The sequence below is a fragment of the Parasteatoda tepidariorum genome, chromosome 8 (genome assembly GCF_982258835.1).
Source record: "Parasteatoda tepidariorum strain Cologne lab strain chromosome 8, Ptep-v5.0, whole genome shotgun sequence".
Classification (NCBI taxonomy): domain Eukaryota; kingdom Metazoa; phylum Arthropoda; class Arachnida; order Araneae; family Theridiidae; genus Parasteatoda; species Parasteatoda tepidariorum.
This window is the reverse complement of record NC_141762.1, coordinates 57,053,270-57,070,752: the sequence shown is the minus strand read 5'-3', so window position 1 is coordinate 57,070,752 and position 17,483 is coordinate 57,053,270. Positions and strand designations below refer to the sequence as shown.

At 25.0% G+C, this 17,483-nt stretch overlaps 1 protein-coding gene across 4 annotated transcripts in view; it reads right to left on the bottom strand.

Annotated features, from left to right (window-relative positions):
* Positions 1–524: 524 nt before the first annotated feature.
* The window catches only part of LOC107445423 (serine/threonine-protein kinase Chk1), a 50,104-nt gene continuing 33,145 nt past the window's right edge, over positions 525–17,483 (bottom strand). For all 4 annotated transcript variants that reach the window (XM_087150382.1, XM_071181341.2, XM_087150383.1 and 1 more), the window contains 9 exons: positions 12,655–12,724; positions 12,371–12,556; positions 11,109–11,213; positions 8,634–8,732; positions 6,944–7,019; positions 5,898–6,081; positions 5,684–5,812; positions 3,115–3,216; positions 525–795 (listed from right to left, as the gene is read on the bottom strand). In XM_087150382.1, the coding sequence (XP_087006508.1) occupies positions 700–795; positions 3,115–3,216; positions 5,684–5,812; positions 5,898–6,081; positions 6,944–7,019; positions 8,634–8,732; positions 11,109–11,213; positions 12,371–12,556; positions 12,655–12,724 (1,047 nt within the window). In that variant the 3' untranslated portion in view covers positions 525–699. The remainder of the gene's footprint in view (positions 796–3,114; positions 3,217–5,683; positions 5,813–5,897; positions 6,082–6,943; positions 7,020–8,633; positions 8,733–11,108; positions 11,214–12,370; positions 12,557–12,654; positions 12,725–17,483) is intronic.

Below are 17,483 nucleotides of genomic sequence, written 5' to 3'. Positions count from 1 at the left end.
AATTCAAAGCTTCTCATTTCAGCAGAGCCATCTATTGAAAAATTTCATAACTTCAGAAAAAGGAAAGATCAGATTTCCCAGGCAGAACACAGCAACCACAGCATTTATATAGCTTTTCCTTCAATTGATCTTTCAGGGGGTCAGTTGTTTTGGGAGCAACCATTAAACATTTCCATAAAATGTATTTACCTACATTTTTTAAATACAGTGATATAAAATGCGATTTCGACCCAATCCTCTTTAAGTTTAAAATAAGCTTTCTTATTTTAACAGACGGCATGTCGTTCTAACTGCTTCGAAGCTCACAACTGTAACCAGAACATTAGAGAATACTATGCAGGAAAAATAAATAAACAATCATTATTTTTTTTAAAGTGTTACACCAGAGGATAGAGTGTTCGTCTTCCAATGAGGTGGCTAATTAATATGAATTCTGCTTCTGGCTCAAGGTGACCTAAAATATCATTATTAAAAATAATGATAAATTATTATTAAAATAACAAACATCATTAAAGAATTAAACATTTCAAAGAAAATATTTTATTCACATAAAAATTTGCACAAAAATATTTTAGACATTTTTTAAAATGATGAAATATAATACAGTGAAAACTATACATCATTTTGACTATAAAACACAACTAGATTAATTACAATGAGTATAAAATATAAAACTAATATTTAAATTTTTAAATGATGTTAACAAACTCCAGTTGAAAACAATTGCTTCTGTATAATATGTGACAAAGATTCCTTTATCTTCAAAAAGTGACGTTTAAATTCAATACCATCTCCCTATAATAAATAGTATCAGATATAAATGCAAAAAGTATCAGCATATAATAAACAGTTCAAGTGCACTGAATATATTTCATTAAAAAATAGTAAAAATTAGTATAATAATGCAGTTTTGTAAGGTAGAAATTCAATTAAACCACACTTTATTTTGAATTGTTTACACAATTTTTATAAATTTAAAAAACAATGTTGTTGTTTTTCTCATTTTGAGTTAATCATGCCAAAACATAAATGGAAACTGAAAAACTATCAAGCAACTGTTTAGTAAAAAATCAATTACTCGCACCCAAGTTCTTTTCTAGCATGAACATTTTGAAGTTAATAGAATATTAATTAATATGGCATTTGAGAAGCATAATTCAAAAAATGCCATTAAGCATTTTAACAAGCTTATGATATTTCAATTCTCTCAATTTTACATTGAATATACTACAACCTTTGATCTAACCAACCGTTTTATGATAATAGCTTTTATTTTCAATTTACTCACAACCTAGAAGAGATCTCATAATAAAAATCTGAACTAGTAAATAGATTGTTTTTATCAAAAATGGAGAACATGAAAGATGGATAGGGGTTAGGGTGAGCAAGGAACTAAAATGAAAAGCATGAAAAATCACTCATGATTTCTCTAACTTAGGACAGATTCAAAAATTGTGTTTCGCTTTTATATGCATTAACGTGCATCATGTTAATTTAGCATTAACATTAATCAAAATAAACATCGTTAAAATTATTTATTTAACGCACTATGGTTCTATTTTAATTTCACTTTCCACTTAATTTCACATTTTAATTTCAAGTTCCCTTTAATTGCTTTTATAAATAAACAAAATTTAATGACTTGTCCACACTAATCTCAAGTCATGGAGCAAGTGTTGGTAAAAAAAAACCTTATAAAAAAGATTATTAAAAGAGAGTACTCCAAAAACTGGCTCATTAAAATTTATAATAAACAAATTTCAATCAAAAAATATGATGTATGGTCAAAAGTTTGATAAGTTTTTTCATAAATTTTAAAGAAAATGTACTTATTAACTTCCTTCTTCCCTTTAATTATGCTTACAGAAAAATACTTCTAATTACCTATAAAAAATAAAAACACAATAGACATTTGTAGCATTTTTTTTCTTTAATTTTAGTGAAATTTGGAAAAAGTTTGAATTTAATCTAGCCAAAAATATTTGGTTAAATGTCATAGTTCAAAACATTTGAACAAAAAAAAAATTGCTTTATAACTTAAAATCATACAGCAATATAATCTGATAAATAAGTATTTAATGCTTAATAATAAAAGTAATTATATAATTTTAACTGCTTTTAGTTTAACTGCATTTGTCTTGCGCTTCAAAAGCACATGTACAACATACAAAAAAAATGGAACACATCAACAACTTTTAATCTAGTAATAGAATTTTTACAAACTAAGATGCAATCTTAATATTTCAAGGGTATAACTTAGAACAAGCTTATTTATTTGTGATATTTTAGTTACAAAATCAGACACAGTACTTTCTCTGAAAAAACGTACTTTTTTTCTTGTACAATTCTATTTCTTGGCCCTCAAAATTTGCAAGCTATAAAACAATGTCTTAATAGTTTTTTTAAGAGAGTGACAGAAATTAGATACCCTTAATGCTAATTTCACTTTTTGTACACAATTATAAATCTTTTTTCTTAAAGATAATAATATAACTGTTTAAGATTATTTTATCTTTTATTTTTTAATTTAATATGAATTGAAAATCGTGATTTTATGAATGAATTGAAACATTACATTATTTGAAATACAAAAGTCGAAAATTTGAACTAAATCTTATAGTTTTTCAGTAATAAAATATAAAAAAACATTTCATTTTTAAACTGTTATTTCTCAAGAACTTTTTAACTAATTGTGTTTAAATTTTGGAACTTGTCATTTAAATTACATCGTTTAAAGTAATGAAAAATCTGTCATGCAGTTAAAAGTTTTTTGGTTTTTTTTATCTATATCTGAAAATAGGAAAATGAAAAATCTCGCAGATTTTTAATAAATAATTAGAAATATATAAGATATGCCTATTCATAAAAAATATTTTCTGTTTCAGTTTTGCAACTTAAAATATTGTCAGCAAAAATTAATTAGGAAGTTGAAAGTTAGCCCTTCCATCCATGAGATTGCATCTTAATATCTGATAATCCTGAAATAAGATTATAAGTTACACAGCTGTTTCATTTTTTATTTTGAACACTGTCCAAATATAAAAACTTAATTTAATTTGACAAAACTAAAAAAATATAAAAAAAAGAAAAAGAAAAGAAAAAGAAAATGCATACCCTTGATCTCCTAAAGTCTACAAGGATGTTGTCTGACATACTAATCAGGTTTGCCTTGAAAATTAATAGTGTCTTTCTCCTATCCTGTGTAGTGACAGTGACCTACAAAAATATGAGCAAGAAGTTGAAAAACAAATAGGGAATGGGGAAACAAGAAACTAGCAACAAATAACTTTATTTTCCAACCTATCTAAATAACGGTTTAATTATAGACATGTAATTTTTCTATTTAAAGGTATAACAAAATAAAACCTATGGAAACATTATTTTAGTTTCTAAACACATGGTGCATAGTCAAATTTTTCAACAAAAAATAAGCACCTTTTAAGTATTTTTTAAGCACTTAAATAATATTTTTAATCACTTTCCAAAAAAAAATCAGAATTAGGATCTGAACAGTAATAAAAATTATTTTTTTCTATTGTTTAAAGTTCCAAATTTATAAACATAATATCAACAAAATTTAAAAACATTTTCAAAAACTCTACATAATTGTGATAAAATAACTAGTTTCTGATAAATATTGCAGAGAAAATTGCGAAAAGCACATATTTTTTGTAATTTAGAACGACAATTAGAATGAAAAAGAATATCTTTTTAAAAGATAGATAATATCTTTTTAATAGATAATATCTTTTTAATTTTTATAGAATATCTTTTTAATAGATAGATCTTTTTAAAAGATAGTGCTTATCTTTTAAAAGAATATCTTTTTAAAAGATAAGCACTTTTTATAAACTCGTATAAAAAAACCACCTTTAAGGGTTTTTAAAAAACGTAAATCAAAAATAAGCACCTTCAAGCACTTTTTAAAAATGCTATGCACTCTGTAAACATCTAGTAAAATTTTTAACATGTAACAAAGTAATTTAATCAACAAAATGTCATAAATTAGTATCATCTAAAATATAATCTGCCAAAAAATGGTAGATTTCCAGAAGCTTGTTAAAAAAGGAAATCCTTCAAATAATTTTTTGTATTTGCTTGCTGTCATTTGAAAATATAGTTTAAAAATTTACTCATTTCAAGAATAATGTTTGCGTTATAAAATAATTTTTTCTTTTATTTTAAATTTTACTTTGTTCTCATTACTTTTCAAGCCTTTCCTTCATTGTTCTTTCAAATCAGGTGAAAGTGGGAGGAAATTCTAATACTAGTCAATTCTTATAATGAAAATATGAGAAATTATTACATAAACACTGATATCCCAACCCAATGGCATTACTCAAAGAATTATCAAAACAAAAGGCAATACCTAAGATATACTTAAATAAATGTCTATTAAAAGTACCTCTCACGCATATTTAATAACAAAATAAATAAGCAATATCATTTCTTGAACTTAACAAAAAACAGATGGAAAAAAACTATTTAATTTTTCATTATTTCGTAGCACTAAGATAAGTATCAAAATACCAAACAACATTTTTAAACATTTTGAATTCTAAAACTTATGTTAGAGCTTATATATGTTACGTTAGAACTTATGTTATATTTTGAAACTTAAAAAGGCTATGTGTATGCAATATCATGAGACCAACTTAACGTTCTTGAGAAATTCTACAAATTTGAAATTCTACAAAATTAAGAAATTCTCTTACAAATTTACAGTCAAAATCCCAATTTGTGACAAATTTGCAAGAATACTGCTACTTATAAGACTTAAGGCATTCTACATATATGCAGTTGGTTTGGTAGGGATATTTCAGAATCTCGAGACGTGACAACCTAAACGTGAATTCTGCATTGATTGAATAGTATTGTTGGCCAAATGAGCCAAGACTTATGGTACTGAATTTGTGTTCTATTTTATCACTGGGAAGACATTGCTGTTCATTTAAGAGTATTCAACTTGCCTTTCGAGAAGTCAGTTTTTAACATAAATGTATTTCCTAATCCAAAAATATGACCTTTTTAACCTATTAAGTGGCACTTCTGGTGTTTTTACGAACTTTCCAGACAGTACTTCTCGCAGAAGATATTTGATTTGAAAAAAAATTTCTACCTCTAATGTCAATATGGATTGGTCCTTTTTGTCTGATTTTACATTTTGCTTTGAAAGAAAAATTTAAAAATGTGACACTCAATAGTAAAATGAAAGAAATGCAAAATAAAACGATAAAGGAGAGAAAAGATTACAACAGTACTAAGTGGTCACAGAATCTATGTTTATTCAAATAAGCAACATTTTTTAGGGATATATCTTTTAAATGACTATCTTGTAACGATAATAACAAATATAAAATTAAACATAGAAAATAAAATTAAATAAAAACAATTACATTTCTTCCTTTATAAATAATCTGTCAATAAAATGAAACAAATATTATAAAATAATTTTGCTTAGCTTAACAAACTACAATATAAAAAAAGAAACATACTTAAATACAAATAAAGAAAAATATAACAGCATGTAAAATATAAAACAGTTCTTAAAAAAATTATACTTTCCAGCTATATAAAGTATAAAAAATATGTAAATAAAAATTCTTTATACTTTAAATCAAAAATTATAAGCACAAAGAAATGAAACAAAATTTAAAACAAAGACCAGAAGAAAAAAAATCACCTGTCCAGGAGCACTATATTTCCAACCATAGCCAAGTTTTTCTAAGGCCTTAGTAAGTTCAGCATACACTAGCTCAATATCCATGCCAATACAAAATCTTGTTAGGCGAGTACCAATAGGCAAAGGAGTCTATAAGGCAGAAAAATAATGTTAAATACATATGCATTAATATATTGAGCATAATTAGATGTACCAGAGAAAACTGTATAAGTACCCTTGAAGGAGACTGAGATGCAGTAAACTGTGTGGATAGTATCATATTATCTGGGTCAACAGGTTGCGAGAAACTGACACCAACAGTAGAGAAGTTAATATCCCCAGGCAAACAGCTAGTTTTCTCATGTTCCCTATTCACAGGAGCAGGTTGTGAAAATGACAGTTTGGTAACGCTTTCCTCTCTGTAAAAAAAAAATTCATAGGTAAAGACAAGGGCTAAAAGTAGTGCAAAATGAAATTTAAAAAGCAAATTAGCAACAAAAAAAATTAAAAACATACATAACCTTTCTTGAAATTGGATTAAGATACTGTATTCTTAAAATAATGTCCTTTTTCTATTTTCATTTAAATTGAAAGTAAATTACATGTTGATTAATTACTATGAATCTGTTCAAACTTAATTAATAAAGTTGTGCTTTGGATAGGTAGCAACTACCAAATCAATATTTCTTTCTTTTATTTGTTTGTTCATTTAAAAATATACTGCTTTGTAAATAATTGATACAAAAATTATTAACATGTGTTAAAAAATGCTTAATAAATTAGAAAATTATTGATATTTTAAAAAAATTAAAGATTAAATTCGAACACTTCTGTAGTTTAGATAAATTGAAATAATGACAAATGCATAGTTTGCATAAAAAATATTTTATTTTCACATTTCTAAAATTACAGCTTAATCTGAAAGATGTACGAATTTAATGCTTCATAAAAGGTTTAAATTTTTATTTTTAAATATCTAATCTTTGACAACAAATATTGTCACTGAATAAAATATCCCCATAAAATATGCATAATAAAACAGTTTAAATTCTTTTAAAAAGAAAAAAAAAGTAATAAAAAAATGTTTTTAATTAAATTTATATCCAAAGAAAACAACAAACAGCTTTCTCAAATAGTAAAAAATAAAAACTATATTAAGCATAATAAATTAATTTGATAAAAAAAAAAACAGAATTATATCGAAATTATAAAAACATTTAAGACCAAACTAACAGATTTTTTATAAAAATTAAGCAATGCTGAAAAACAAAAGAAACTTACTTAAGTGCTGGTGATTGCTCTAAATCAGAACACAACCGTTTACGAGTCGAACTATCACCACACCATCGCGCAGAATCTAAAAAACAAACATTAAAAATTACCAGAGCTAAAGAAATTTATATATAAACTTCATGAGAATTAAATCAGCGAAATGCTGAAAGCCTTAATACATATTCATATATTTGAAAAACCAATAAAAAATATATAAATTTAAAGACATTTGCTAACAAGAAGGACTTTTTGTCGTGAAAAGTACAAAAATAAAATAATAAAATTAAAAATAAATTTCAAATATAAAGAAAAGAGCAAATTAAAAAATAAATTTGAAAATTGGTCCTTTTATAGGAAGAAAATTCGTTGAGAGAACTGCTACTCTGCAGTAGTTAATGTCCCTATCCTTTTTTTTTTTCCTTTAATAGTTATGATTTTTTTTAATTACTGCATACATACAAGGCCAGTATGGCTCTTGCTAAATTTTTTGGACATTTCCCTAAAATATATATCTAAAATTTATAAGTATGGTAAAAAATAATTTATAGAGAAATAAAGTATTGGTAATTAGAATTACCAGTGGATATTTTTTTTATTTGGGTAACAAGAATTTCTGGTTAAATGAAATATTATGACTTTTTCAAATGTACTAATATTTGTGAATGTATATAGTGAATTATATTCGTGAATTTAGAGATTAGTGCATCAGAGAAGGACATTTATTAGTACATAACACAGACCAAGAGTAACACAGTTAGAAAGCACACTGGGAATTTGATTTATAGAAAGGAACACAGGAGTTAAGGACTTACTTTATTTATAGCCTTCTTGGGCTCACACTTAACATATGACTATATTATATTTCTTATTACATTAAAAATATACATGACAGCCTGAGACACAACACTTATCTCACAGAAAAAATCTATAAATAACTAATTAAGTATGTTAGCAAATAAGTAAGTCCCACGTCTTATCTCAAGAGTAGTCCAAAATCAATACTAATGCTTATTCAATTGCAATTATGTGTTTTTGGGCCAATATGGCATTTAACATATTTTAACTAAGTTATAATTAATATCCATATAATAATAATAGAGAAAAATATAACTTATTTTTTATATCTGATAGCTATAAAAATTTAAAAGGCAAAGAATTATTTTAACGTGTTTCCTAATTAATAATTCTTTAAAAATAAAATTCAGAATTATTTCATCATCTTCCAAAATTCTCTATTGAGAAAAGAAAGAAATAGTATACCTAATACCAGTTTTAATATCTCAAATCTACAGAAAAATTTTTACATTACAACATATGTATTGCAGAATGGCTAAGTGTAAAATTATGCAATGAACAGAAAGGCCATATTTAATAACAATCAAATTTAATAAATATAAGCAATTAAAACAAATAAATATGATGGTGAGATATTTGAAAAACTTCTCAATAAGCCTTCTAACTCCAATCCATTGCTTGCCTCACAAGTGATAAATATATAATTATTGTGAATGATTACAGGACCCTCTGCTGGTGCAGCAGAAATTCATGAGAATATGAAAGCCAAGACAAAAATTATCTTGCCAAATTTCAGAAATAAAATAATAAATCGGTGAGCAATAAGCAACTTTATTTACAGATAATGAGAAAAGAACATTAACATTATATTATAAAGGTTCAAAATAGAATAAAAATAACTTACCTTCATGTACTAAAGTCTTTTTGCACCATAAATTATTTTGTATGTCTTTAATACCATATCTTTTTGAAGGAGAATAGAGGAGAATCTTTTTTAAGAGAGCTAAAAAGTAAGAAAATATGTTTAGTTTTCTTTCAAGTTACAGCAAATAGTTTCATAATTTTAGAAATGTTTTAAACACAGACAAAAGTAAAAGGCTTCAAATTAACTAATACTTACAAATTAATTACTTTTCCATTAAAAAATTATTATTCAATTTAACATTTATCTTGTCCCTTGGAAACATTTAGGCTAAAATATATTTAAGTAATAGCATTCTATGACTTAATTCTTTTATGAAAGCACGTGCAATTTAAAACAAAAAAATTTTTCTTCATAAAAAATAAATAAATGAAACAATGATTGCTTTATACAGATTACTCAAATACCAAATACAAATAAATATAATACAAATTGCTAAAATAAAATAGCTCTTAAAAATACATCAGAGATAAGTACAATAATAATTTCTTATGTATAAAATGTTTAAATGCTTCAGCAATTAAATACTAAATAATAATACAGAATATTCATATCTATATAATTATTCATACATTTTACAACATGAGCATATGAACTACAATTTAAGATTAAATTAAAAATAAGATTAAAAATCGCAAATTTAAATAATAAAAACTTTCTAACATATATTAATTAAAAGTCACATTCAAAGTGTGGGGGGAAAAATAAATTTGAAATAGTAAAAAAAAAAGAAAAGTTTATTTATAAGTTTATTAATTAAAAATTTGCCTCCAGTGCAATTTTAAAAAAAAAATTAAAAATCTGAAATCAATAGCTTGATAAATTACTCATTTTGCATTATGACAAACTTACATTATGAAGCTTTCTAAAATTATTTGCTAAAGGGCATTTAAATTTTAAAAGAGTAAAAGAATCAAACGAAAACTGCCATATACAATTTTGAGCGTATTTGGTACAAAGTTTGGTTAGCCTTTACACAAGATTTAAATAAATGATCCAATAAATTTATCAAAAAGCTTGAGAAGGAAACTTCCCATTCAAATTTCATTACATTTGAATTAGAAATTTTCTAAAATAATTTATAATTTATTTATCAACTTTTATTTAATTAATTAATAACCTACATTAAAATATATGCTAAGAAAGGATCTAATTAGTATTTACTTCAAAAAAAATATTACATCAAAACACGTAAAAACAAATCATTCATTTAATTTTCTATTAACTTAATTTTTTTTTTTTTTTCAAATATCCATTTAACTTTCCTGTAATTCAATTTGTTTAATTTCTGTAATTTCCTCAATAAAAACTTCAAATAGATTTTATTACCTTTCAGTTATTAAATTAGGTTTTCAAAATAGTGAATAAATTGATATAATTTATGAAAATCAAATAAATGTTTAAAAAATAGTATACAATAAAGACAGTTGACACAAGATATAACGTCCTTTGTGGTCTGTGTGAAAATGGAAGTTAAAAAGTGAATTTGCTATAGTGTGAGTGCAGAAAAATACAGTTAATATTCACTCAGTTAAATATTTGACCAATTTTAACAATGCAATTCCTTATTTTAACGAAAATTTTGTAACTAACAAAAAAGTTGGTAACAATGCAACTTTTTTTCTACATTAATTTATACATAAAAGCACTGTTTAATATAATATTTCATAGGGAGAAAAAATCTAAAAGGATATGCTGGTTTGGTAAATATAACATTCCTTAGATAAGTTCTTTGTATACACATATATCCCAAAATGGAGTTAAAAAGTGAGATTGTTATATTGTGGGTGCACAAAGATATGTTGGATGAAGATAAAGAATATGCTTTAAATATAAAGAATATGCTAAAAAGTAAAGCATTCCCACAACAGCCTCTTGTGGGCCAGGGATCATAAAGACTACGGCTCTACAACTTCAAGCCCAACAGCATGGTTGCGGCAATGTGGTAACCTATTAAAGTTTATGCTAAATATAAAAATTTTAAAAAATTATTCACTAAGAAAACAATTTTTGATTGAGTAAGAACACCAAATCAGTCCTCACTAAACAGATATAAAATAATAATAATAATATTAATGTTCCACTTAATTCAAAATTTGAATCATTCATACATAAAAATTAGTCTGATCTTCAGTTATTAGTTTTGAAAAACTGACAAACATCAAAATAAGGATAAATTACACTAAGCAAACGTTCAGCACCAAAGATTATACTATCTTCATACTATCCTCTAATACTATCTTCAATTCCACATGCAAGAAAAAAAATAACAATTTTATAAATATCTAAATCTATCAATTATATAAATATCTTTCTTATAACCACACAACATTTCAATATTTTGAACTAAATGAAAGAATATCAACAAATGAAAATATACAAATATTACAGAATTAAAAAAAAATAACCTTGTAATATTTAAAATACTATATTTCAATTATTAATGCTAAATATTACCAAGTGGAAGATTATCAATTTTTGTCCAAGGGGAGATAGAAAAATTTGATCTTATCCATGATATGAATTCTCGGCAACTGTTAGTGGCTTCATCCCATGGAAGTTCTGAAATACACATAACAATGCATATTACAATATATACTCTTTTTCTTTCCTCTTTTTTAAAAAATCTAAGGTTCGGACACGATGTCTGAAATTCACTTTCTAACATTCCAGTTTTTATTGAAAAACTATTTATATGAATAAATTAATAAATTTAACCACGGCTGGCATTTTGTCCAAACCAATCCTATTTCTTCTACGACATTGGAAGAAACCGGACAAAATGAAAGAAACTGAATAAATTGGAAGAAACTGAAGACCAATATACATGTTTAAATGTATTATAAGAATTGCTCAAATTTAAGCAAATTAAATTTAATATAAAACCAGAATGTAAAAAGTGTTTCACATCTACTTTAAGAAATTTTTAAAAAATTCCATAGAGAATTTCAAAAATCTATGAGTCATATTATTTAAAAGTCAAATTGAGTATTCATTCTTATCAGTGTTTGATTTTAAAAAAATTAGCATGCTATTTATAATTGTAAATTCAAAATATGCTTTTTTAATATTGTATACAATGTTTTACATGTTATTTGTTCAGTTATATCAATTAAACTGGATGTTATTTTAATAGTTCTTTATGTAATTATAAAACTTAGTTACAGAAAAACCTACTTATTTACTCATAGAAATTGTTATAAAATTACAGTTATATTAATTTCTTGGGATATTTGTTAATTTTTTTTTTCAAATCGTTGCTTTTTTGATTTCACTTATTTAAAAATGATACATTGAATAAAATGAAAATTAATACTATTATTTAAATAAAAAATACAATTAAAAACTGTTTAAAAAACAGTTTATTTGATATCTCTTTTTGAAAAATAGCTCTAATTTTTTTCCACTTAGTTTGAAAGAAACTTATTTTTTCTGGGGCAGTTGCTTCCATGGTTGTAAGGAAGAAACTTGCCAATCTTAAATTTAATAAATAAGGAAATAACTTTTCCTTTTTCACAAGCAATGACAAAACAATTTAATTACATAAGAGAATCAAACAAAATTATACGATTAACATCAAGCAATATCTCTAAAATAATATAACTCATTTAATGATTATTTTAATAAAATTTCTAAAATACTTTTTATCAAAAACTATAGTTGAAAACTTTTTGAGAATATAAATAAACCAATGCATTGGAGGGGAAATCAATAATTACCTCCTGACAACATCACTACCAGAAGAATACCACAGCTCCAGATATCAGCAGGCTCCGCCTTGTATTTCCTTGAAAACACTTCTGGGGCAATATAAGGTAAAGTTCCACATCTGTTATTCAGGATTCTTTCTTTACCTTTGTGTCGAAAAACTGTAGCAAGTCCAAAATCTGATATTTTAACATTATCTAAAATAATAAAAATCTCTATAGTAAGAAATTACAAAAAGCAAGCAATTCAATTCTAGATAATTAACAGATAATCCATATGAATGGGATTTAATTACCATTTTCATCCAATAAAATGTTCTCAGGTTTTAGATCTCGATGAGTCACGCCGATTGAATGCATATATTCCTATAAAATCATTTTTTTGTAAAAATAAATTGAAATATAAAGCAAGTACATTAAACAAATATTTATAATTTAAATTGTCTAATGAAAAATAATATATCAAGAATCATGCAAGAATATAAAATTGAAAAAGAAAGATAATTCTACATAAATCTTCTTTTTTTTTTTTTTTTAAGTAAAAACTCAATTAACCATCGCTAATAACCACAGAGAACTAACTCTAACCATGGAGTTACACAATCCATTCAGTCAGAACAAATGTTAACCTCTATTCTTCAACAATTATAATATTTAAAGAACAACAAAATAAACCATCAATTGCAAGAAAAAAAACAATTTTGCTGAAACAGGGAAAGTAATAAGATAAATTTATTTTACCTCGATCCACGGAATCTTATGATGCAGAGGTGCCCATAGGGGGATATCAAGGAAGAAAGTTGCCTTTTAAAGTTTTTGGGAGAGAAGGAAATTTTTTGAAAATATTATTCAATTTTTTAGTTTTAATACTGTAAATTAGGTTTAAGGATTAATTTAAGTGGGCACTTTTTAATGTTTAGGGAGATGATTTTTAAAAAAATTTTGATGAGAATATTCTTCTAGCCAAATTAATTATTCAGGCAATTAGTGTTTTCTTCTTAACAGGGTTTATTTTTGTAGCCAAGTTTATTATATTTTCAACTTAAAATTTTTATAGTAATAGAAAAACATTTATAACAAGAGGATTGGTTGATCAAACTCATTAGATTTAATTTACTTAATTTGAAAGGAGGTGAAGTAATTATTATGATCATTTTTATTACATATTATTAAATACAAAAGAGATTTGATGTGGGAGTTCTCAAAGAAATCTAAGCTTTAAACTCATAAATTTCAATACAAGAATTAAATTCTTTGCTACCAGCTTACACAGTATTGGAAAATACAACATTGATGGAGCAAAGAATCTTACTGAGGCAGATGAAAAATATTTTCAAATTTTTTGGGGTTTTTCATCTGTTAAAACAAAACAAAGGAAAGTAAAAGAACAGAAAAAACCACAGAAAAAATATCACATTTTAAAATTGAACCTGATTTAATTTAATATTGTAATTTAATCAAATATTATTTAATTTATTAAATATTATGATTTAATCAAATATTATTTAATTTATTAAATATTACGATTTAATCAAATATTATTTGATTTATTAAATATTATGATTTATTCAAATTTTAAATTTATTAAATATGATTTAAACAAATATTATTTAATTTACTAAATATTATGATTTAATAAAATATTATTTAATTTATTAAATATTAAAGACCTAATTAAATATTTATTTTAAAATCAATTAATATACAAGGATTAGTTTGAATTTTGCAGAAAGGAACTTTTCACATTTCATACTTTTAGTAATTTTATTTCATATTCTTATATGAGCGTTAAAAAATTTCTAAGCCTACAATAATTAAACTTACATAAATAATAGTGATAATAAAACAAAACTTTTTGAACAAGTGGTTTAAAAAAAAAAAAGCTGCATATTATAACGAAATATTTAATCATTTTCCTGAATATTCCTAAGTTATCATAAGATTAACATCTTGAGAAGGTATTGTTGATTGATAATATATAATAATATACTAATAGATGTATAACCAATAATATATATATTTTTTAACAATTCAACCAACTTGAAATTAATTCTTCAATATAAATTAATATTTTAAAAATTATCTAGCTACATTTGAATAAATGTTTAATTGGATTAAATTTTGACTTAATGGGTTGCATCTAATTGGTCCTTAAATTAAAAAAAATTTTAAACAAAATGTCTAATGTAACCGAATGTAATTTTTTCTTGTGTCAGTTTTCTTTTGTCAACTACAACCATAAGGGACTTTTTTTTAAGTGTTCATGGTTAGCTTCATGGTTTTTTCAATGCACAATATTAATTTCGCCCTCTGAAAAGATAATTTAAGAAAATATTCCTAACAGTGTGAGAGATAGATCATATATATTTAAAAATTACTTATGGCAAAATAAAAATTTTATATGTGTTTTTGTTGCTAACAGAAAGTGTGGGGAAGAGATTATAGAATAGAACTGGATTGCTGAATGTAATGTTTTCAGCAATTATATTTAATTTACAACTGAACAACTTATACATTAAAAGGATTGAATAAAACTATCATTAACAAATTTGAGTTTCTTGTACAGTCCGCAAAAAAAAAAACGAATCACCCTGAATAACTTTCGTTCTAATGATCGGATTTTCACGAACTAAGTGTCAATCTTAATGGTTCCTGGGGGTGACCTCAAATATGTTAATTAATTAGTGCTAACTATTAATTAAGTTACGAAATCAGACACAAAAACGTACTTTCTCTGAATAAACATATATTTTTTTTTACATATTTGGAATCTAGACCCTTGAATTAGTGGGGGTAGACAAAATTTTAAAAAAATTGGGTGGTAAATTGGGCCGCAATAAAGGTTTATATATTTGGCGATAGTCCAGAAAACCGCCAAAAAAAGTCGCCTGCGCAAATAAATATTTTAAGATAACCCATTGACTAATTCAAAAGAGGAGTGCTTAATTTTACTAGGTTGCTACGCAACCAAACTCTGATAGTAAAAAAATTGAAATAATGTTCAGTGATTGCTCGGAGGGGCTTAATTTATTGTTAATAGAAAATATCTCGAAGTTTTCAGGCCATAAACAATTTTTTTAGGGGATTTCTGTCCAAAAAGCAAAAAAAATATTATTTTAATCTCCTTTGAAAAGTAAATTTGAATTGATTTATAAATTATTTATGATAGTTTTTAGAATTTAAATACATGACCTTTTTATCTGATATTGTTTAGATTACACTGTTTTTACTATATTTATTCGAGGATTTTATACTAAAATAAAATGAGCATAACTTATTATAGCTATATACAAAATTTTAGGGATAATCATTTTTACAGTTTTAATCGAGTCTTCTAGGCAAGAAAATTTGAAGAAAAAAAAAGTGCTTGAAAAATAAAATGTAGATTGTATAATAATTCTAATGCACATTCACAAGGCTTTCTATAATTTACGATATTTCTTTTTTCTATAACTCAAGGAATTGCTGAATGTTTAGTGGCATTTTAGAAAGATTGAAATATGTTATGTTTAAGAATAAGATATTGAAATAATATGTTGCAAATTGTAGGATTCATTGCTTAAAAAATCGCTTCATTCTACTAGATATTTAGGTTACATCGTTTCCTTTGGATAAAGATGATTAGCAAATAGCATCCTCATGTTTCGATACATTCTGAAACTTATACGTTCGCAAATTCACCATAAAATGTCGCACAGCATATTCTTCAATTACGATAAGCTACATTTACCACCAAATACTGCTACTATGGTTATTTTTGCTTTCTTATATATATCTGATGATCTCTTTTTAAACAGAGCTCGTAAGATCCTTAAGATACTGAAATGGGGGCACAAAAACTTAAGAGATAAAATATTTAATTTCATTAACTCAAAATATCTGGTGTCAAAATGTTAATTTTTAAGTTAAATATAACTTTTACAATATTGATGTTCTTACATTTTTAAAGACCATATGAATCCTGATAAAATATTAAAATGCATATGTTTACTTTAACTAGTGTGAAATCCTTATCAAAATAATGATCAAGACAAGACCCAAACGTAAAACAGTATAATTGACGATAAAAACTCAACTGGCTTCAAAACATATGAAGAGGGAAGTAAAAGTCGACATGTTTCGAGTTTTCAAATATAATCGCCCATTCTCAAGACTTGTCAGGCATGGATAACTTGTGACTTTTATTATTGGACTCTCAAAACATGTATATTTTTATTATCATCTATTATTTTTTAAAATCAATGAAGTTTTTATATTTTCGATTCAGTTTCTTGGGATTATCCATTTAGTTACACAACATATTAAATTATTTCACTCGATATTAAAATAAGTTTTACATATGTTATAGGCACAGGTTCTTAGATTGAAAAAATAATAATTCACTACTTTGTAAAAAAATTAATGCAGTAAAAAAAAAATTTTTTTTTTTTTTGCTGCAAGCCTTAACATTTTAGTTTAAGGTCATAAAAAAATTCCGTTTACAATTGAAATTTCAAAAGTCGAATGTGAAAATGGAATGTCCCCTAGTACCAGGAATCGAAATTAAATAGTAACAAGGACAACTTTTTTAAACAAGTTAGCGTTTCCGTCCTACTCGAGGTTGTTTGAAAAGGTATTTTTTATATATCGATTCCAAAGTTTATTTTACATATATTTCAGGGTATACTTTCGGAGTATTTCGATCGAGTTTATTTTTACACCCTTATTTGCTTAAAATTATTAAATAATTTACTTAAAATAAATTATTCAAGCTACATGATTTAATGCATTTATAGTATAATAATAAACGGAGCTTCCGACGCATATCCTTAACCTTAATACCGCTATCATTAACTAAATGGAATAAGCTTAGATAAATAATAAAAGTTAATTTTTCCCTCGTGTAATTTTCAAGGAATAATATGTTTCGATCAAACAGATTTCATTCTGGAAATAGCGAAATTATTGAGTAGGTCCCTTGGAGCAATATCATTCTTATCCTCTTTTGACGAAATATAGGAAAAATTAGTTTTCACAGTTTCTGTAAAAAGTATGTTAGCCTACTTGCCACGTTTTTTTTTAAATTTTTTTTTTATTAAAATAAGGTCGGAAATTGTGTATTGTGTGCACAGCTTCGGAATCCTTA